Consider the following 13,521-nt stretch of genomic DNA (forward strand, 5'->3'; position numbering starts at 1 on the left):
TTTTTGAAGCATATACAGTAGGGAAGACCCCTACTTGCTTCATTTTTCATATATAAAGCCAAAAGGCAAACCGTACATGGTAGAGCAATTACATGATGTTCACAATGTATCTAACCATTGTTGCATCCCATCCTTTAGACTAGGCTTTGCTCTATACATAATCAAAGCAAAGGATTCTCTAAACATAGCAAAACACCTATCCTGACTAATAGGAGTATTATCAAAAATAAATTTATTTCTATGAATCCAGATTGTCCAACAGCCAATAATCATAGCCTCTTTGAAGTAGATACTGTTATTCCTCTGCTTACCATCTATGAGCATATCAATTAGCGAGAGATCAGTGTCCCATTCCATTCCCAACCTCCACCAGAAAGTCTGACTAAAGTCACACTGGAAGAACAAATGGATCATATCCTCACATAGATCATTCTGACATAGAACACAGTCAGTACTTTCAACAAAAAAATTCTTCCTTGTCATCAAATCTTTTGTGTTGAGTCTATCCATGAGAAGTAGCCAAAAGAAGAATTTATGCTTAGGTAGGCAACAAGATTTCCAAATCCATCTAAACGGTACAGTACTTGCCTCGAGTGGATTCAAAATAGCTTCATATACTTTTTTTGCGAGAGAAGAAATCCCCCCATTGGAAGCCCCATATATCTTTCTCTCGTATTGCCGGCAAGATCGGTCGGATTGATACTCAATGTGTTACACTCGCTCGCATAGCAATGGCAGATAGGGGTAAATGAAAGAGCTGATAGAAATCTTCTGTATTTTGTTGAATAGCATTACTGACAGAAATATCTTTATTCTTGGCAAAGGAGTGTAGTTGAGGAAAAGTTGTTCTCATTACGTCCTCTTTCCAGATATCATTCCACAGCATGATAGTGTTGCCAGATCTAACTTTACATTTTGCAATCATTTTAAAAGTATCAATGAAAGCAGTGCAGTCCCTCCACCAAAATGATCCTTTCACAGCCTTTTCATGTGGTATCCTTTCATCATTATAATGCGCCTTCCAGATTAATTGGACCCAAGGTATATCATGCCTATTGAAAAATTTATATAGAAATTTGATGATAAGAGCTTGATTCTGTATCCTTAAGTTAAGCACCCCAAGCCCTCCATTTTTCTTCGGCAAACAGATATCCTCCCATTTTGCTAGACATTTACCATGCCTCTGTATATTTTTATCATTCCAAAGAAATACTCTGCATGACTTTTCTATATGATCCAAGATAGTAACTTGTACTAGAAGAGTGCACATAGCAAAAATAGGCATGGCCGAGATAGTAGATTTGATAACCATAAGCTTACTGGAATATGATAGAAGGTTGGCAATACCAGCAAGCCTCTTGTCAACTCGATGAGCAATGTAAACAAGATTTTCAATCTTTGGTCTAGAAGTACCCATAGGCAACCCAAGATAAGTAAAAGGCAGGCTTTCAGCTTTGCATTGAAATAAGTCTGCAAGTTCTTTGCATCTATCAGTAGAGATATTAATAGGCACCATAGATGTTTTGTGATAATTAATTCGAAGGCCTGTAGAATTTGAAAATCTCTCCAGAATCTCCTTGAGCTTGAGTAACTGGTCAGGATCAGCAGGGAAAACAATTAAAGTGTCATCTGTATATTGTAGTACAGGGTATTTTTGTTCATAAGATCTATCAATAGGCAGAGCAATATCACCATCCTCCCATGCCTTGTTAATAACAATTTGCAATAATTCTGCAGCAAGCACAAATAAGATGGGTGAAAGTGGATCACCCTGTCGCACACCCCTCTTGCATTTAATAACTTTTCCAGGAACTCCATTAAGAATGATGGAGGTAGTTGCACTTTCAAGAATATGCTTAATCCATCCAATAAATTTATCACCAAAACCCAAATATTTCAGCATGAAAAGAATTGTACTGAATTCTACTTTATCAAACGCCTTCTCAAAGTCAATTTTGAGTATGACAATCTCCTTTTTTGATTTATGGCAAATATCCAGATATTCAAATGCCCATGCAAGACAATCCTGTATATTCCTGCTTTTTATAAAACCATACTGGTTCTTGTGTATAAGAGGAATGATTACTTTTTGCAACCTATTTGCAAGCAATTTAGTAATGATTTTCAAAGCCATGCTAACCAGAGAAATAGGTCTGAAATCAGAGACAGATACAGGACTTGCTGTTTTTGGTATGAGGGCAATGTATGCCGTATTAATGCTCTGAAGATCAAGGTTTCCTCCATGGAAAGCAGAACAAAGTTGATAAAATTGATGCTTAATAGTATCCCAACTTTTCTTCATGAATTGCCCATTAAATCCATCAGGTCCTGGCGACTTATCATTTGGCATATTCTTAATAATATCATCAATCTCTTGATGAGAGAAAGGTGCTTCCAATTCAAGTAGATCATTATTTGCCATATGCTCAGTAAGCTGAAAAAGGATATTAAGATTTTCAGATGTGCCCAGTCTATCTTTGTAAGCATGCCAAAGTAGTGCAGCCTTTTGCTCATGTTCAGTAACTATTCTTCCATCCTCGGCAATTAAATCGGCAATATAGTTGTGCCTATAATTCCTAGTAGCAATAGCATGAAAAAATTTGGTGTTTTCATCACCAAGCTTTGCCCATTTAATATTTGCTCTTTTCCTCCAGTATTTCCTTTTTGCTTCCAATAAATTCAGAGTGTGTTTCTTGAGTGCATTTCTGAAATTCCTTTCAATAACAGATAGAGATCTCTGATCCTCCAACCCATCCAACACAGCAGTAACATAACAACAGTTGTGAATTACTTTGCTTAGCTGAGAGATATTTTTACTCCACTTCTTGAGGGCATATCTTAGATTTTTGAATCTAGCTGCAACATCCTGTGCTGGGTTTCTGTAAAAGCCTTTATTGTACCAATTTGCTGTAACCACATCAGAGAAACCATCAAGATCTAACCAATAATCTTCAAAGCGAAAGATATTAGCCTTGGGGATAGAGCTTCCTATTTTCACTTGTATAGGAATATGGTCAGAGGATAATCTGGCAAGAGGGATGGCCATAGTGTCAGGATAAATAGATGTCCATTCAGAGGATGTGAAAATCCAATCCAATTTCTCTAATAGTGGATCTTGCTGCATATTACTCCAAGAGTAAGCTCTTCCTTTCAAGGGAATCTCTTCCAAGTCAAGATGTTGAATAATATTATTGAAAAGCAGCATATTATTGCTATCACCTCCTCCTCTGTTTCTATTTTCAGGAGTTCTAATGAGATTAAAATCTCCTAGTAACATCCATAAATCATGATCATCTCTATTAAGTGATAGCAACCAGTTACAGAATATTGCTCTCCCTTCAGTATTTGTAGGTCCATAAATATTGGTAATCACCCATTTCTCATTGCTCATACTGCATGTCAGCTCAACAGTGATTTCAAAGTTATGATAATGTAACAGTTGACCAGAGAACTGAGAACCATTCCATATGATGATAAGCCCACCAGAGTTTCCAATAGATGGAGCAAAAGCAAATTGATTAAATCTCCTAGGACAGAAATTCCTGAGATAAGCTTGGTCAAAGAATTCTCTTTTTGTTTCTTGAAGGCAAATAATATTACAGTCACTCTCATCAATTTTTCTATAAATATCATCCCATCTGGTTTGTGAGTTAATTCCTCTCACATTCCAATCCAAAATACACCATGATCTATATCTATTCATTAAGAAAGATAATGTTTAAGATTGATCTCACTGTGAATGCACAAGTGCAGATCCAAATAAATGTGGTATTCTTCAGATAGATGTTATGGGTGAAAATTATGCATGGGATAGTGAGAGACCATAAATAGATCATGTGACATATAATTTCCTCATGTGCTCTGTGTGTACTGTCAAGAGATTGGAAGACATAACGGAAGTATAACCAAATATAATATCTGAGATGATGAGAAATAAAAACACACGAAATTCTGCTAAGTCTGGTGAACAAATAGAGAGAGATCCTATCATACGAGCTAGGGATAACTAGGCAAAGATTATCAGTCTTGCCTACAACCTTACTACTGAAACAATTACACATTATCATTTGATCCATCAAGGAGCACTTCATCTGACACCGCATCACGCGGCATCTGGCACAGACCAGTACCAATGGCTTGAACTGTCTCTAGAGGAAGATGAGGTGGCGGTGGGGCATCTGCATCATGTGCCACAGCTTCAAAATGAGGAGCCAGGTTGGTGATAAGGAAATCTGCTGGTTGCTCTTGTGTGCCTTCGGATCATCGGAATGTATCCAACTGCATCGGCACTAGCCTCGATCCTTGTACCCACCAAGATTTTTTGCAATTCTCACACTTCTACGGACAGGTCCAACATCAACCGGTTCCTTCTTCTTTCTCTTATTTTTCTGAACAAGCTTAACCGATTCTTCATCGGGCGGGGAATGGTTTCGATCGGAGCCTCCACAGTGTTACTATTCTCCATGGCATCAAATTGCAGAATAAACTTCTTCACCACTCCCTCATTTTCTGTTATCTCTACCATTTTGCAGCTGGCACCCGTGATGACAGTACCACCCAGGCAAGAGATAAGCTCATTCGCATTGTCAGTGACAGCAGCAAGCAAGTTCTGGAGGGTAGTAACAGGGTCAACTGGATCATCAGTGGCGATATGCACCTGATCTTCATGCAGAGGTGGTGTAGCTGGGTGGTTATGCATAGGCATCTCCTCAACTATAATAGGCTGATTTTCATTACCACCAGGTGCAGGCATGTCACCAGGTTGCTGCTGGTGCTCCGCTTGATTAGCTCCTTGTGCACCAAGTCCTCCATGTCCTCCTTGACCTCCATGCCCTCCATGGCCGTGGCCTCCTGCCCAGATGTCATCAAAACCCATAGGCATGGGGTGAGGGCTGAGATCACCAGGGGGAATAGGATCTTCATCTGCTCCTTGTGCACCAAGTAGCTTGCGCGTCAGAATTGTGACAGGGCAAGTCCAAGAGTCTCCATTGCCCATATCATTGTTATTCTGCATGATAACAATGCTGAGAGGGAGGGTATCAATGTTGTATGGGCGAATCTTAACCAGAATTCTTCCCTTGTTGGATGAATCTTTGTTCCAAACCACAAATCTACCAAAAGGTGCCATGATGCGCATGATAGTTTCAATGTCCCGAGCATTCAAGGGGAAATCCAAAAGCATCGCCCCAGCATTCGTGACTGAAAACAGCATTGCGGTGATTGATACCTCTATTCTGCGGCAGGAAGCGGAGCACCGTCTCACCAATGAAGTGGGGGCTGTAATCAATCGCAGCGTCACGTTCTGCCGCACTGTGAAACTGAATGAGAGCGGCACCCTGACCGCAGCGAGAAGAACTTTTCACACTCCATCCCTTGCCTTCCAGGAAGTGCTCGATCAATGCAATCGAGGCGGCGAACTCATACGCAGGGGCCTCGGGAGCAAGGGTGGCGATCGCCCAGTCGTCACAGATCAGAGGCAATTCACCTCCAACCACCACATAGCTTCTCTTAGTACGTAGGGGACCAGCAGGGAGGGGCTCCACACCAGGTGGCAGGTGAGGGTAGGGATCAGATGGGTAGTTGGCCATGGGTGAGGTAGGAGAGGTTGATGGACAGATCTCGTAGGAAGGGTTAGGGTTTTCCATTCGTTCAGGACTCTTAGAATATATAACCGAGGGTTTTGCTTTGATACGATAAACCTGTTTGGATTTTCTGTTTGCATAAGATAGACATTGTTTGGCGATATGACCGTAGAAATAACAAATCTGCATCTGATCTGATTAGAACAATCACGTGAAACATGTCCAGGTGCTAAGCATCTACTGCATTCAGATAAGATGGTTATGGAACAATTGCTTACGTGATTCTCTGGATCCTTGTTCGTCGTGATCGCATGCAATGAAACCTGGCGATGTGGGCTTAGAATTGGTGGCCCAATATCATCTGTGCATGGCCGCTTGAAATTTGAATCAGAAACCGTCCCTCCAATATCAACGTGAGCCTTCGGATCTATAGGAAACTGATTTTTCGATGAGTTAACCACGGAAACAAAGCTTCGTGAAGGATTGACCATAATAGCATTGGCACCAGTGAGAGGATTAGCAGGATCCATCTGATCTCTTCGGAAAATATGTGATCTAGAGGAAGACCTTCTAGATCTGACCATAGACCATTCTGCATCCGTTTCTTTGTGCCATTTTGAAAGCTCAGATTCCCAATTCGGGCCTCCAGATCCCCAGAGATGGAAATAGCATTTAAATTCCTTTTCAACATATGATTTTCTTCTTTGAATAAGAAAGCCCACAGCTTTGGAGCAGACTGAGAAACGAAAAACTCTTCCGGAGAGGTGAACAATATCAAACGAATCAAAAGCTCCTCCCAAACATGCAGAAAGTGCCAAACTGACGTTGATTTCATTCAAACGAAAAGAAGATCTCCCAAACGAGACAACCAGGAAGAAACGTGACGTGGAAGAGATGGGGTTAACCGGGGTGGAAAAAAGATCACGAACCTTTGCCCTAAGGGAATGCCCCGGTGAGAAATCCAAGGAGTGGGCAATGGAGTTGGGATCACCGAAAGGATCATAGGGCGCCATCATCAGATCTGGATCGAGGACCCCCTAGGTGGATCGCCATTGGAATCGCCTTGGGAGAGAGGTTGGAGGAGCCATCGTTTTAGTTTCTCTGTAGCGGTCTATGTACCTATATAATTGATTAAAACTGGTAATATTCAAACATGAAGATATTGTCATCACTTCTGCATTTGTACAAATCTCAAATGTCCAGTCCAGATTGAATAGTTTTGAACATCGACTACAAAATGTTTCTCAGACATCCAAAACAAAATAACAAAAACGTTTGTCGCGTTGATTTTAGATGCCGTGCCGGTGTCCGAGTACATTTTGCTGGAGCAAGTTTCTCATTAATTATGTGTAGATACTTGTTGAAATGAGATCTGCTCTCCTAAGATCACTGCTGCAATTGATGGCTGGCTATGCAGCTTTCACGACAGAGTCAGTCTACATACGCCCGGCCTTGTAAATACGACATGCAACTGTGAATCTGTGATAGGCCACTGACGTTAGGACATGCACTGTCTCTCCCCTGCAGCCACCATGAATGCCAGCATGCATGTGTATACACGTACCAGTGTACCACCTTATTTACTAGCTGCCGCAGAAACGTTCCACGGTCACACTTATTTGCAACCTAACGCCCAGCTGATTGATTACTCAGGACCATTTCTCGTAAGGTCACTTCCCCCACAAATGTGTGTACTCCACGCACCACCGTCCATGCGTCCTTTGCACGTCTAAAGATAGCTAGCAAGGTCACGTCTCATGTCGCTGACCATACGGCTCCACTCGTGCGTGGTAATACCAAGGACACCTAGCAGGCCAGTATATATGCCAGCACTCTATTTCAAGGTGCAAAAGTTGTACTCCTTCCGTCCCACGTAACATGTCGAAAATTTGTTAAAATTTAGATGTATCTATTACATGCACACCCACTTTGTAAATCCACAAGAGCTGTTCCTAGAATTCAATCACATTTCACCCTAGGTAGGGTGTCAAGGCGAGATCCCGGTGGAATTTCACTTATAGTGTATTTTAATTTTTCTTGTTCAAATTTTAGTGTGAAAATTTACACTACAAAAAGCAAAATGCATTACAAGTGAGATTTAGGTGAGATCTCACTTGACACCCTATCCACAGGCATAAAATCAAATGAAATACTCTTCCTCTGGACTCCGGTCCATAATAAGTGTCAAAGTTTTTGTTTAAATTAGTTTAAATTTTAACTAAGACATCGATATTTATTATGAATGGGAGGGAGTAGCAAACATTCCATCATCCTAAAATCAACGTCCCACGACAAGTTTGGAAAAGCAGGTAATGTAAAAATTTGCAAACAACATAGAGATGATGAAAAAAGGTCATAAAACCTGTGATGGTATTCAATTGTTTCAAAGGTCAGACTGATCAATTTGACAATGCTCTCCGTAGGAAAATTTTCTAATTAATTTTGTGTACTAGAATTCATAGTAAATCTAACATCCACTCATACCTCCTTTTAAGAAACATTTGCTTTCCCTCTGGTGGATACAAACAAAAAAATCATACGAATTCCTGAAAGATTAATGCCGATATGACATTGCAATCCTATGATTTTCTATTTCTAGATTGTTTCTATGCTGCGAATCACTTAGTGTGCTTAAACAAGTAGGACAAAAAAGATGGTCCAGCAAGGATGGTTGGCTTTATTAGTAATTATACAATATTTTTTAGCCAAATCTAATGATAATACGTGTTCCTGAACCATATATTAATGAACAAAATTAAAGAACTTAGCTTAAGAATATTGGAACGAATATACTTATTATCCATACGACGACTTGGATTGAAACAAAAGGGATTTGCTAGTTCTCAGCTAGCTTGGTGCTCCGTCTTAAGTTATTTGATTTAGAGGTTGCGCTTCTCCTTCCTGAAAAAAAAAATACTATGACGAGTTACATCCAAAGTAGGATTAACTTCCTTGCGTTTAGCATTTCTACATCCATCATATCGTTGCCACCAAACGAGGAGCAGTGATCGAAGTAAAACACTCGCTGAAGCGAATTATATCGCTAAACTGGATATTGGCTTCCCATTCTTTTGGATGGCTTCTGAGAACAACATTGACTGATGAAACATGGCACGATCGATGGCAGTGCTGCACGCATGCGTGCGCGCTACGAGCAAGCTGTGCTTCTCCTACGTATCCCACATCGGGTACTGGTGGATGCAGTCCATCCACGGCCCCAGAGCGTTCCTCCCGGCGCGCCCGCCGGCGACGTCGTCGGCGACGGCGACGCGCTCCCACACCAGGCTGTTGGCCTTAAGCCCGCTCCCGATGCCGAGCTGCCACACCGTGTCGCCCTTCCGGACCCGACCCTTGGCCTCGAGGTACGCGAGCTGGTACCACAAGGCCGCCGCCGACTGGTTCCCGAACCGGTGGAACGCCATGAGCGCCGCCTCCATCTCCCTCTCGCCCAGTCCGAGCCCCTTTCCCAGTCGCAGTATCATTGGCTTCCCCGATGACGGCAGGCAGAAGTGGTCCGCCGCCGCGCGGAAGTCTGGCATCGGCGCCGCGCCGGAGACACTGCTGCCGGCGAGCTTGTCTTGCCCTCGCCGGCGCATCGACACGAGCAACGCGGCCGTGTAGCGCGCCTTCTCGCGCCAAGGCAGGATGGAGAGGCTGAGCTTGACGAGGTGCGCGCGCAGCAGCTCGCTGACCATGCGGCCGACGCCATGGCCGAGCGTGAAGCCGGTGATGCCCTCGTCGTCCTCCTCCCGGTACCCCGCGCGGTAGCTCCGGTCGTTGGCCGTCGTGTTCGTGCGCGTCATGTTGACGAGCCGGTACTTCACCGGCGCCGCCATGTTGTTCGTTACAAGCACGGCGGAGCAGCCGGTGCGGAAGTTGCAGTTGAGGAGGAGCTTTCCGTGGTCCTTGCCGAAGTACCACCCGACCGTGAGGATCTCGGCGCTGACGACGACGGCGTACGGCATGGCGTGCGCACGCAGGACGCCGGCCGCAACGTCCACGCTGATGGAGCCGGCGCTGCAGCCCATGCCGGAGAGGTTGAAGGTCTTGACGTCGCTCCGCATCCCGTAGCGGTTGGCGATGATGGCCGTGAGCGACGGCGCCGGGCAGAAGCCGCTGCAGTTGACGACGAGCGCGCCGACGGCGGACGGCGGCACGCGGGTCTTGGCGAAGAGGTCGTCGAGGGCGGGGAAGAAGAGCATGTGCGCCTCCTGGACGGCGTGCGCGTGCGTGGACGCCGGCGGGAGGTAGTGCAGCGCGGGCGGGAAGTAGGTCTCGTTCCCCATGCCGCTGGAGTTGATGGCGTTTGCCATGAACTCGATGCTGCCGTTGTCGAAGCAGCCGATGAGGTTGAAGTGCTCTATTAGCCCTGCCACCGGGAGCCGAAGCCGGCGGGGCGGCTTGAGGCAGGAGAAGTCGACGAGCCCGACGCTGCCGCCCGCAGCGCGGCGGCGGCGGTAGCGGCAGAGGAGCAGCATCGCGGAGACCGGCACGAGGTAGAGCGTCATGCTCTGTTGCAAGGCAAAGACGAGGGCCTCGGCGAGGACGCAGAGGAGGAGTGCCGCGGCGCCGAGGAGGCCATGGAAGGCCGCGCGCAGGTGGTCCTTGTGAGCTACGTCCATGGCTTTGTGTGTGTGTGTGTGCGCGTCGCTGGTGCCGAGCAAAGGGAAGTTTTATAGGGGTTTAGCGCGAGCGCCGGCCGCCACCACCACCACGGCCGCGACTAGCGATTTCGAACGCCGTCGATGGTGTGCAATTTCGATAAATTTGATTTTGCCACAGTTGGGCGCTCGAAGTGACTGGCAACTTGGCCAGCCACAGTGCATATACATGCATGCGTGAATCGGTGGTGCAGTACGTGCGTAGGGCTCAGGTGGACTTAATGACACGTCCTCTCAGTTCAGATGATGAATTCAGATCGCAGGCTGGAGGGGGGAGGATTTGACTCAGATACACGTCCAGAATGAAATAATTCGAGGTTTCGACGATCTCTGGCCACCACTCTGTGGCAGCGCACAGAGGTGCGGTTGAGAGGGATAAACGGTGAGGATCCGGTCCCGGTGCTGACTTTGTAGAGGATTTTATTACAAATATCATAACCTTTCTAAAATATCTCTAGCGGGCCCATCCAAATTGATGTGCCAAATGATTCGTTTCTACCGTTTGGGTTGTCCCGCGGATAGAATGTGTCTCGCGATCCGGCTGGTCAGAACAGTGCGGTTCCGCAGCACCACCGTGGCGCCACCCATTCGGTCCGGGTTAGCGCCTTTTGACCCGCTGACCGTACTTAAAAATTAGGATAGAATTTAAAAAGCAACTAAGTTGACGATGTGGTCAACAAAAAAAGGGAGAAATTGAGAATTTTATTCAAATTTTTTTATTTACATGTTTGAATGAAAGCAACTAAATTTAAAATAAAAAAACCCTACTAGCTGTCTGTCGATGGTCGCGATGGCCCAGCTTCGCCGTTGTTCTTCGCAGCGGTCGACGGAGCAGAGGCGGCCTGCTGGATCAACATGAACCACCGCCTCATGGTGAACTCGGCGTTTAGGGCGAGCCACTCATCTTCGCGGCGGGTTTCCTCGGCGAGCGTCCGAGCGTTTAGCTCAAAGATCCTCTGTCGCTTGGCCTCCATGAGGAGCCCCCAACCCTCTCAGTAGGCAACCGCTCGAGGGAGACCAACATGGCACGCTGGAGAAGCTGCTGGTCCGCCTGCTCTAGGATGCGGGCGGCATTCCACCGATCGTGCGCTAGCCGGTAAGACTCGAGTATCGTCTCTTGCCATGGGTCATCCACTGGCTCCTGCTCCGCCTCTTCCGCTTCCCATTCCGCATCGGCCTCAGGTTGCGCGTTCTGGAGGACGGACTCCGCTATATCGGCTTCGCTGAGGCCTGCGTCGAAGATGTCTAACGGGCTCCAGCTCTGCGCCGGCTCTGGAGGGGGAGGTGCAGGCACCGTGCGCCCGTTACGGCCCAACATAGAATATGTGGTGGCTTTGCGCTGAGGCATGCTAGCTACACGACTGCGATGCTTGGTGGGTGAGGACTTGCTGGTGATGACCATGGCGGAGCCCGCGCTTAAATGGGCTGAGAGCATTGGATGCCGGCGCGGAGATCGAGCGTCAGCATTGATGAAGGAGACAACGCAAGTGACGGTGGAAGTGGCTTTAATGGCCATGGATGTAGCCGCCGGTTATCCTCCTGTCAGGTCGCGTCCATCGCTGCCGCTGGTCAGCTTTTTAGCCTTCCGGTCCCTTCCAAGCGGGCCCATGGCACGCGCTGCTGGACACAAGCGATGTCCGTGCAGGGTCTGCGCTGACGCATCAGCTCCTAAATTTGGTGGTTCGATGGGTCAAGCCGGACGGATCATCATTTTGGGTCGCCCGTTGAAACGTGCGCAGCCTGTTCGTTTGTCCGCGCGGCTGAAATCGGACACACCAGGACCGATGGGTAAGGCAAACAGAGCTTGGCTCTGGTGGTTAGGTTCCTTGTGGTGGAACCAGCCCACTCAGGTTCAAGTTCTAGACTTGACATGGATGTTTGCATTTACCTGGATTATTCCAGGATATAACCGGCGTTATGCTTTCAGTGGTAGGTGACATGCCCGTCAACAGCGAGGCGCCAGTGGTGACTTCGTCAACCTCAAGATATGCCGGCTCAGTCCCTCGGAGGTGCTCATAGGGGTAGGGTGTGCATGTGTGCGTTCATAGGGGTGTTTGTACGTGCGTATTTGTGAGCGTCTGCGTTGTACTGCGTTCTAAAAAAAAAAAGACCGATGGGTGGCCTATCTGGAGATGTCCTAAGACTGGCCTCTTGTGAACTTTGTTGCCAAAGATAGGTTGGCAGGAAGAGGAGAAGGTGACAAAATTGGGCATTTCTAAAACTTCCACATTTCGAAAAATAAAACAAAAATCTAACACTTTTTGGTAGCTACTTATACCGGAGCGCTACCATCTTCTATGTAGCACCATACTGTTCCACAAGCGTGGTAGATACGGGCTTAGCGTCGGCATGGTAGCGCCCTTGTTTACTTAGGGCATCTCCACCCGACGCGATGGTACCACTTCCAGCGGGGGCACGTAAAGTGATCGGGTCATTCACGGCGACGCAAACCTATCCCAAATATGCGTCTCGGATACATCTATGTGGAGGATGCGCGGACGCGTAAAGTGTCCGCTCGCGTCTGACGGATGTTTCGTCGGGCCCGCCTGGCAGCGACCCTATGTCTTCTCAAGCGCGCCAGCGACTGGCGCCGCTGCATCGCTTCGGCAGTCTTTGCCACGTTAATGGTGATGCCTCGACTGCCGAGCGGCCGTCGCTTAACTCCGCCAACCACGTTAATGGCGATGCCACACGTCCCGCGGCCATCGCCTGCCGGCCTATATAAAGAGGATGCGCGTTCTTCTTCCTCATTCACTCCTCCAAACAAACCCTTGCCGTCACAAGATCCACCGTAGCGCATCCTAGCTCTTCCTGCGACGCAGCCAGACCCGCGAGGAAGTCCATGGCGGGTCCTGGTGGCCGGCGAGGCGGTCGAGGCCGCGGCCCTGGGCGCCCCCGGGGCCGGGGCAGGAGCCGCCGTGGTGGAGCAGCTACGGCCCCACGCTCGTCGTCGCATGCACCCTCCTCGTCTTCGCAGGATGACTGTTGCTTCGAATTCCTCCTCCGCATCGACAACGACCCACTCGACATCAAGTGGCTCCCAGACAAGTTCGCCGAGTTCGTCGATGGCATCGAGCCGGCGCACTTGCAACTACGGGAGGCCAGCTGCTGTTGGAGATATGCCCAAGAGGCAATAATAAAGTGGTTATTATATATCTTTGTGTTTATGATAAATGTTTGCATACCATGCTATAATTGTATTAACCGAAACATTGGTACATGTGTGTTATGTAAACAACAAGGAGTCCCTAGTAAGCCTCTTGTATAACTAGCTTGTT

At 47.0% G+C, this 13,521-nt stretch overlaps 1 protein-coding gene across 1 annotated transcript; it reads right to left on the minus strand.

The window, feature by feature from the left end:
- Nucleotides 1-8,752: 8,752 nt before the first annotated feature.
- Nucleotides 8,753-10,204, minus strand: LOC124657446 (3-ketoacyl-CoA synthase 4-like). Its single transcript, XM_047196000.1, has one exon. The coding sequence runs from the start codon at nucleotides 10,202-10,204 to the stop codon at nucleotides 8,753-8,755; it is 1,452 nt and encodes a 483-aa protein (XP_047051956.1).
- Nucleotides 10,205-13,521: the final 3,317 nt, after the last annotated feature.

This window comes from Lolium rigidum, chromosome 5, assembly GCF_022539505.1.
Source record: "Lolium rigidum isolate FL_2022 chromosome 5, APGP_CSIRO_Lrig_0.1, whole genome shotgun sequence".
NCBI classification, from domain to species: domain Eukaryota; kingdom Viridiplantae; phylum Streptophyta; class Magnoliopsida; order Poales; family Poaceae; genus Lolium; species Lolium rigidum.

Coding starts and splice junctions, on each gene's coding strand:
- LOC124657446 (XM_047196000.1), bottom strand. CDS start 10,204: ATGGACGTAGCTCACAAGGACCACCTGCGCGCGGCCTTCCATGGCCTC.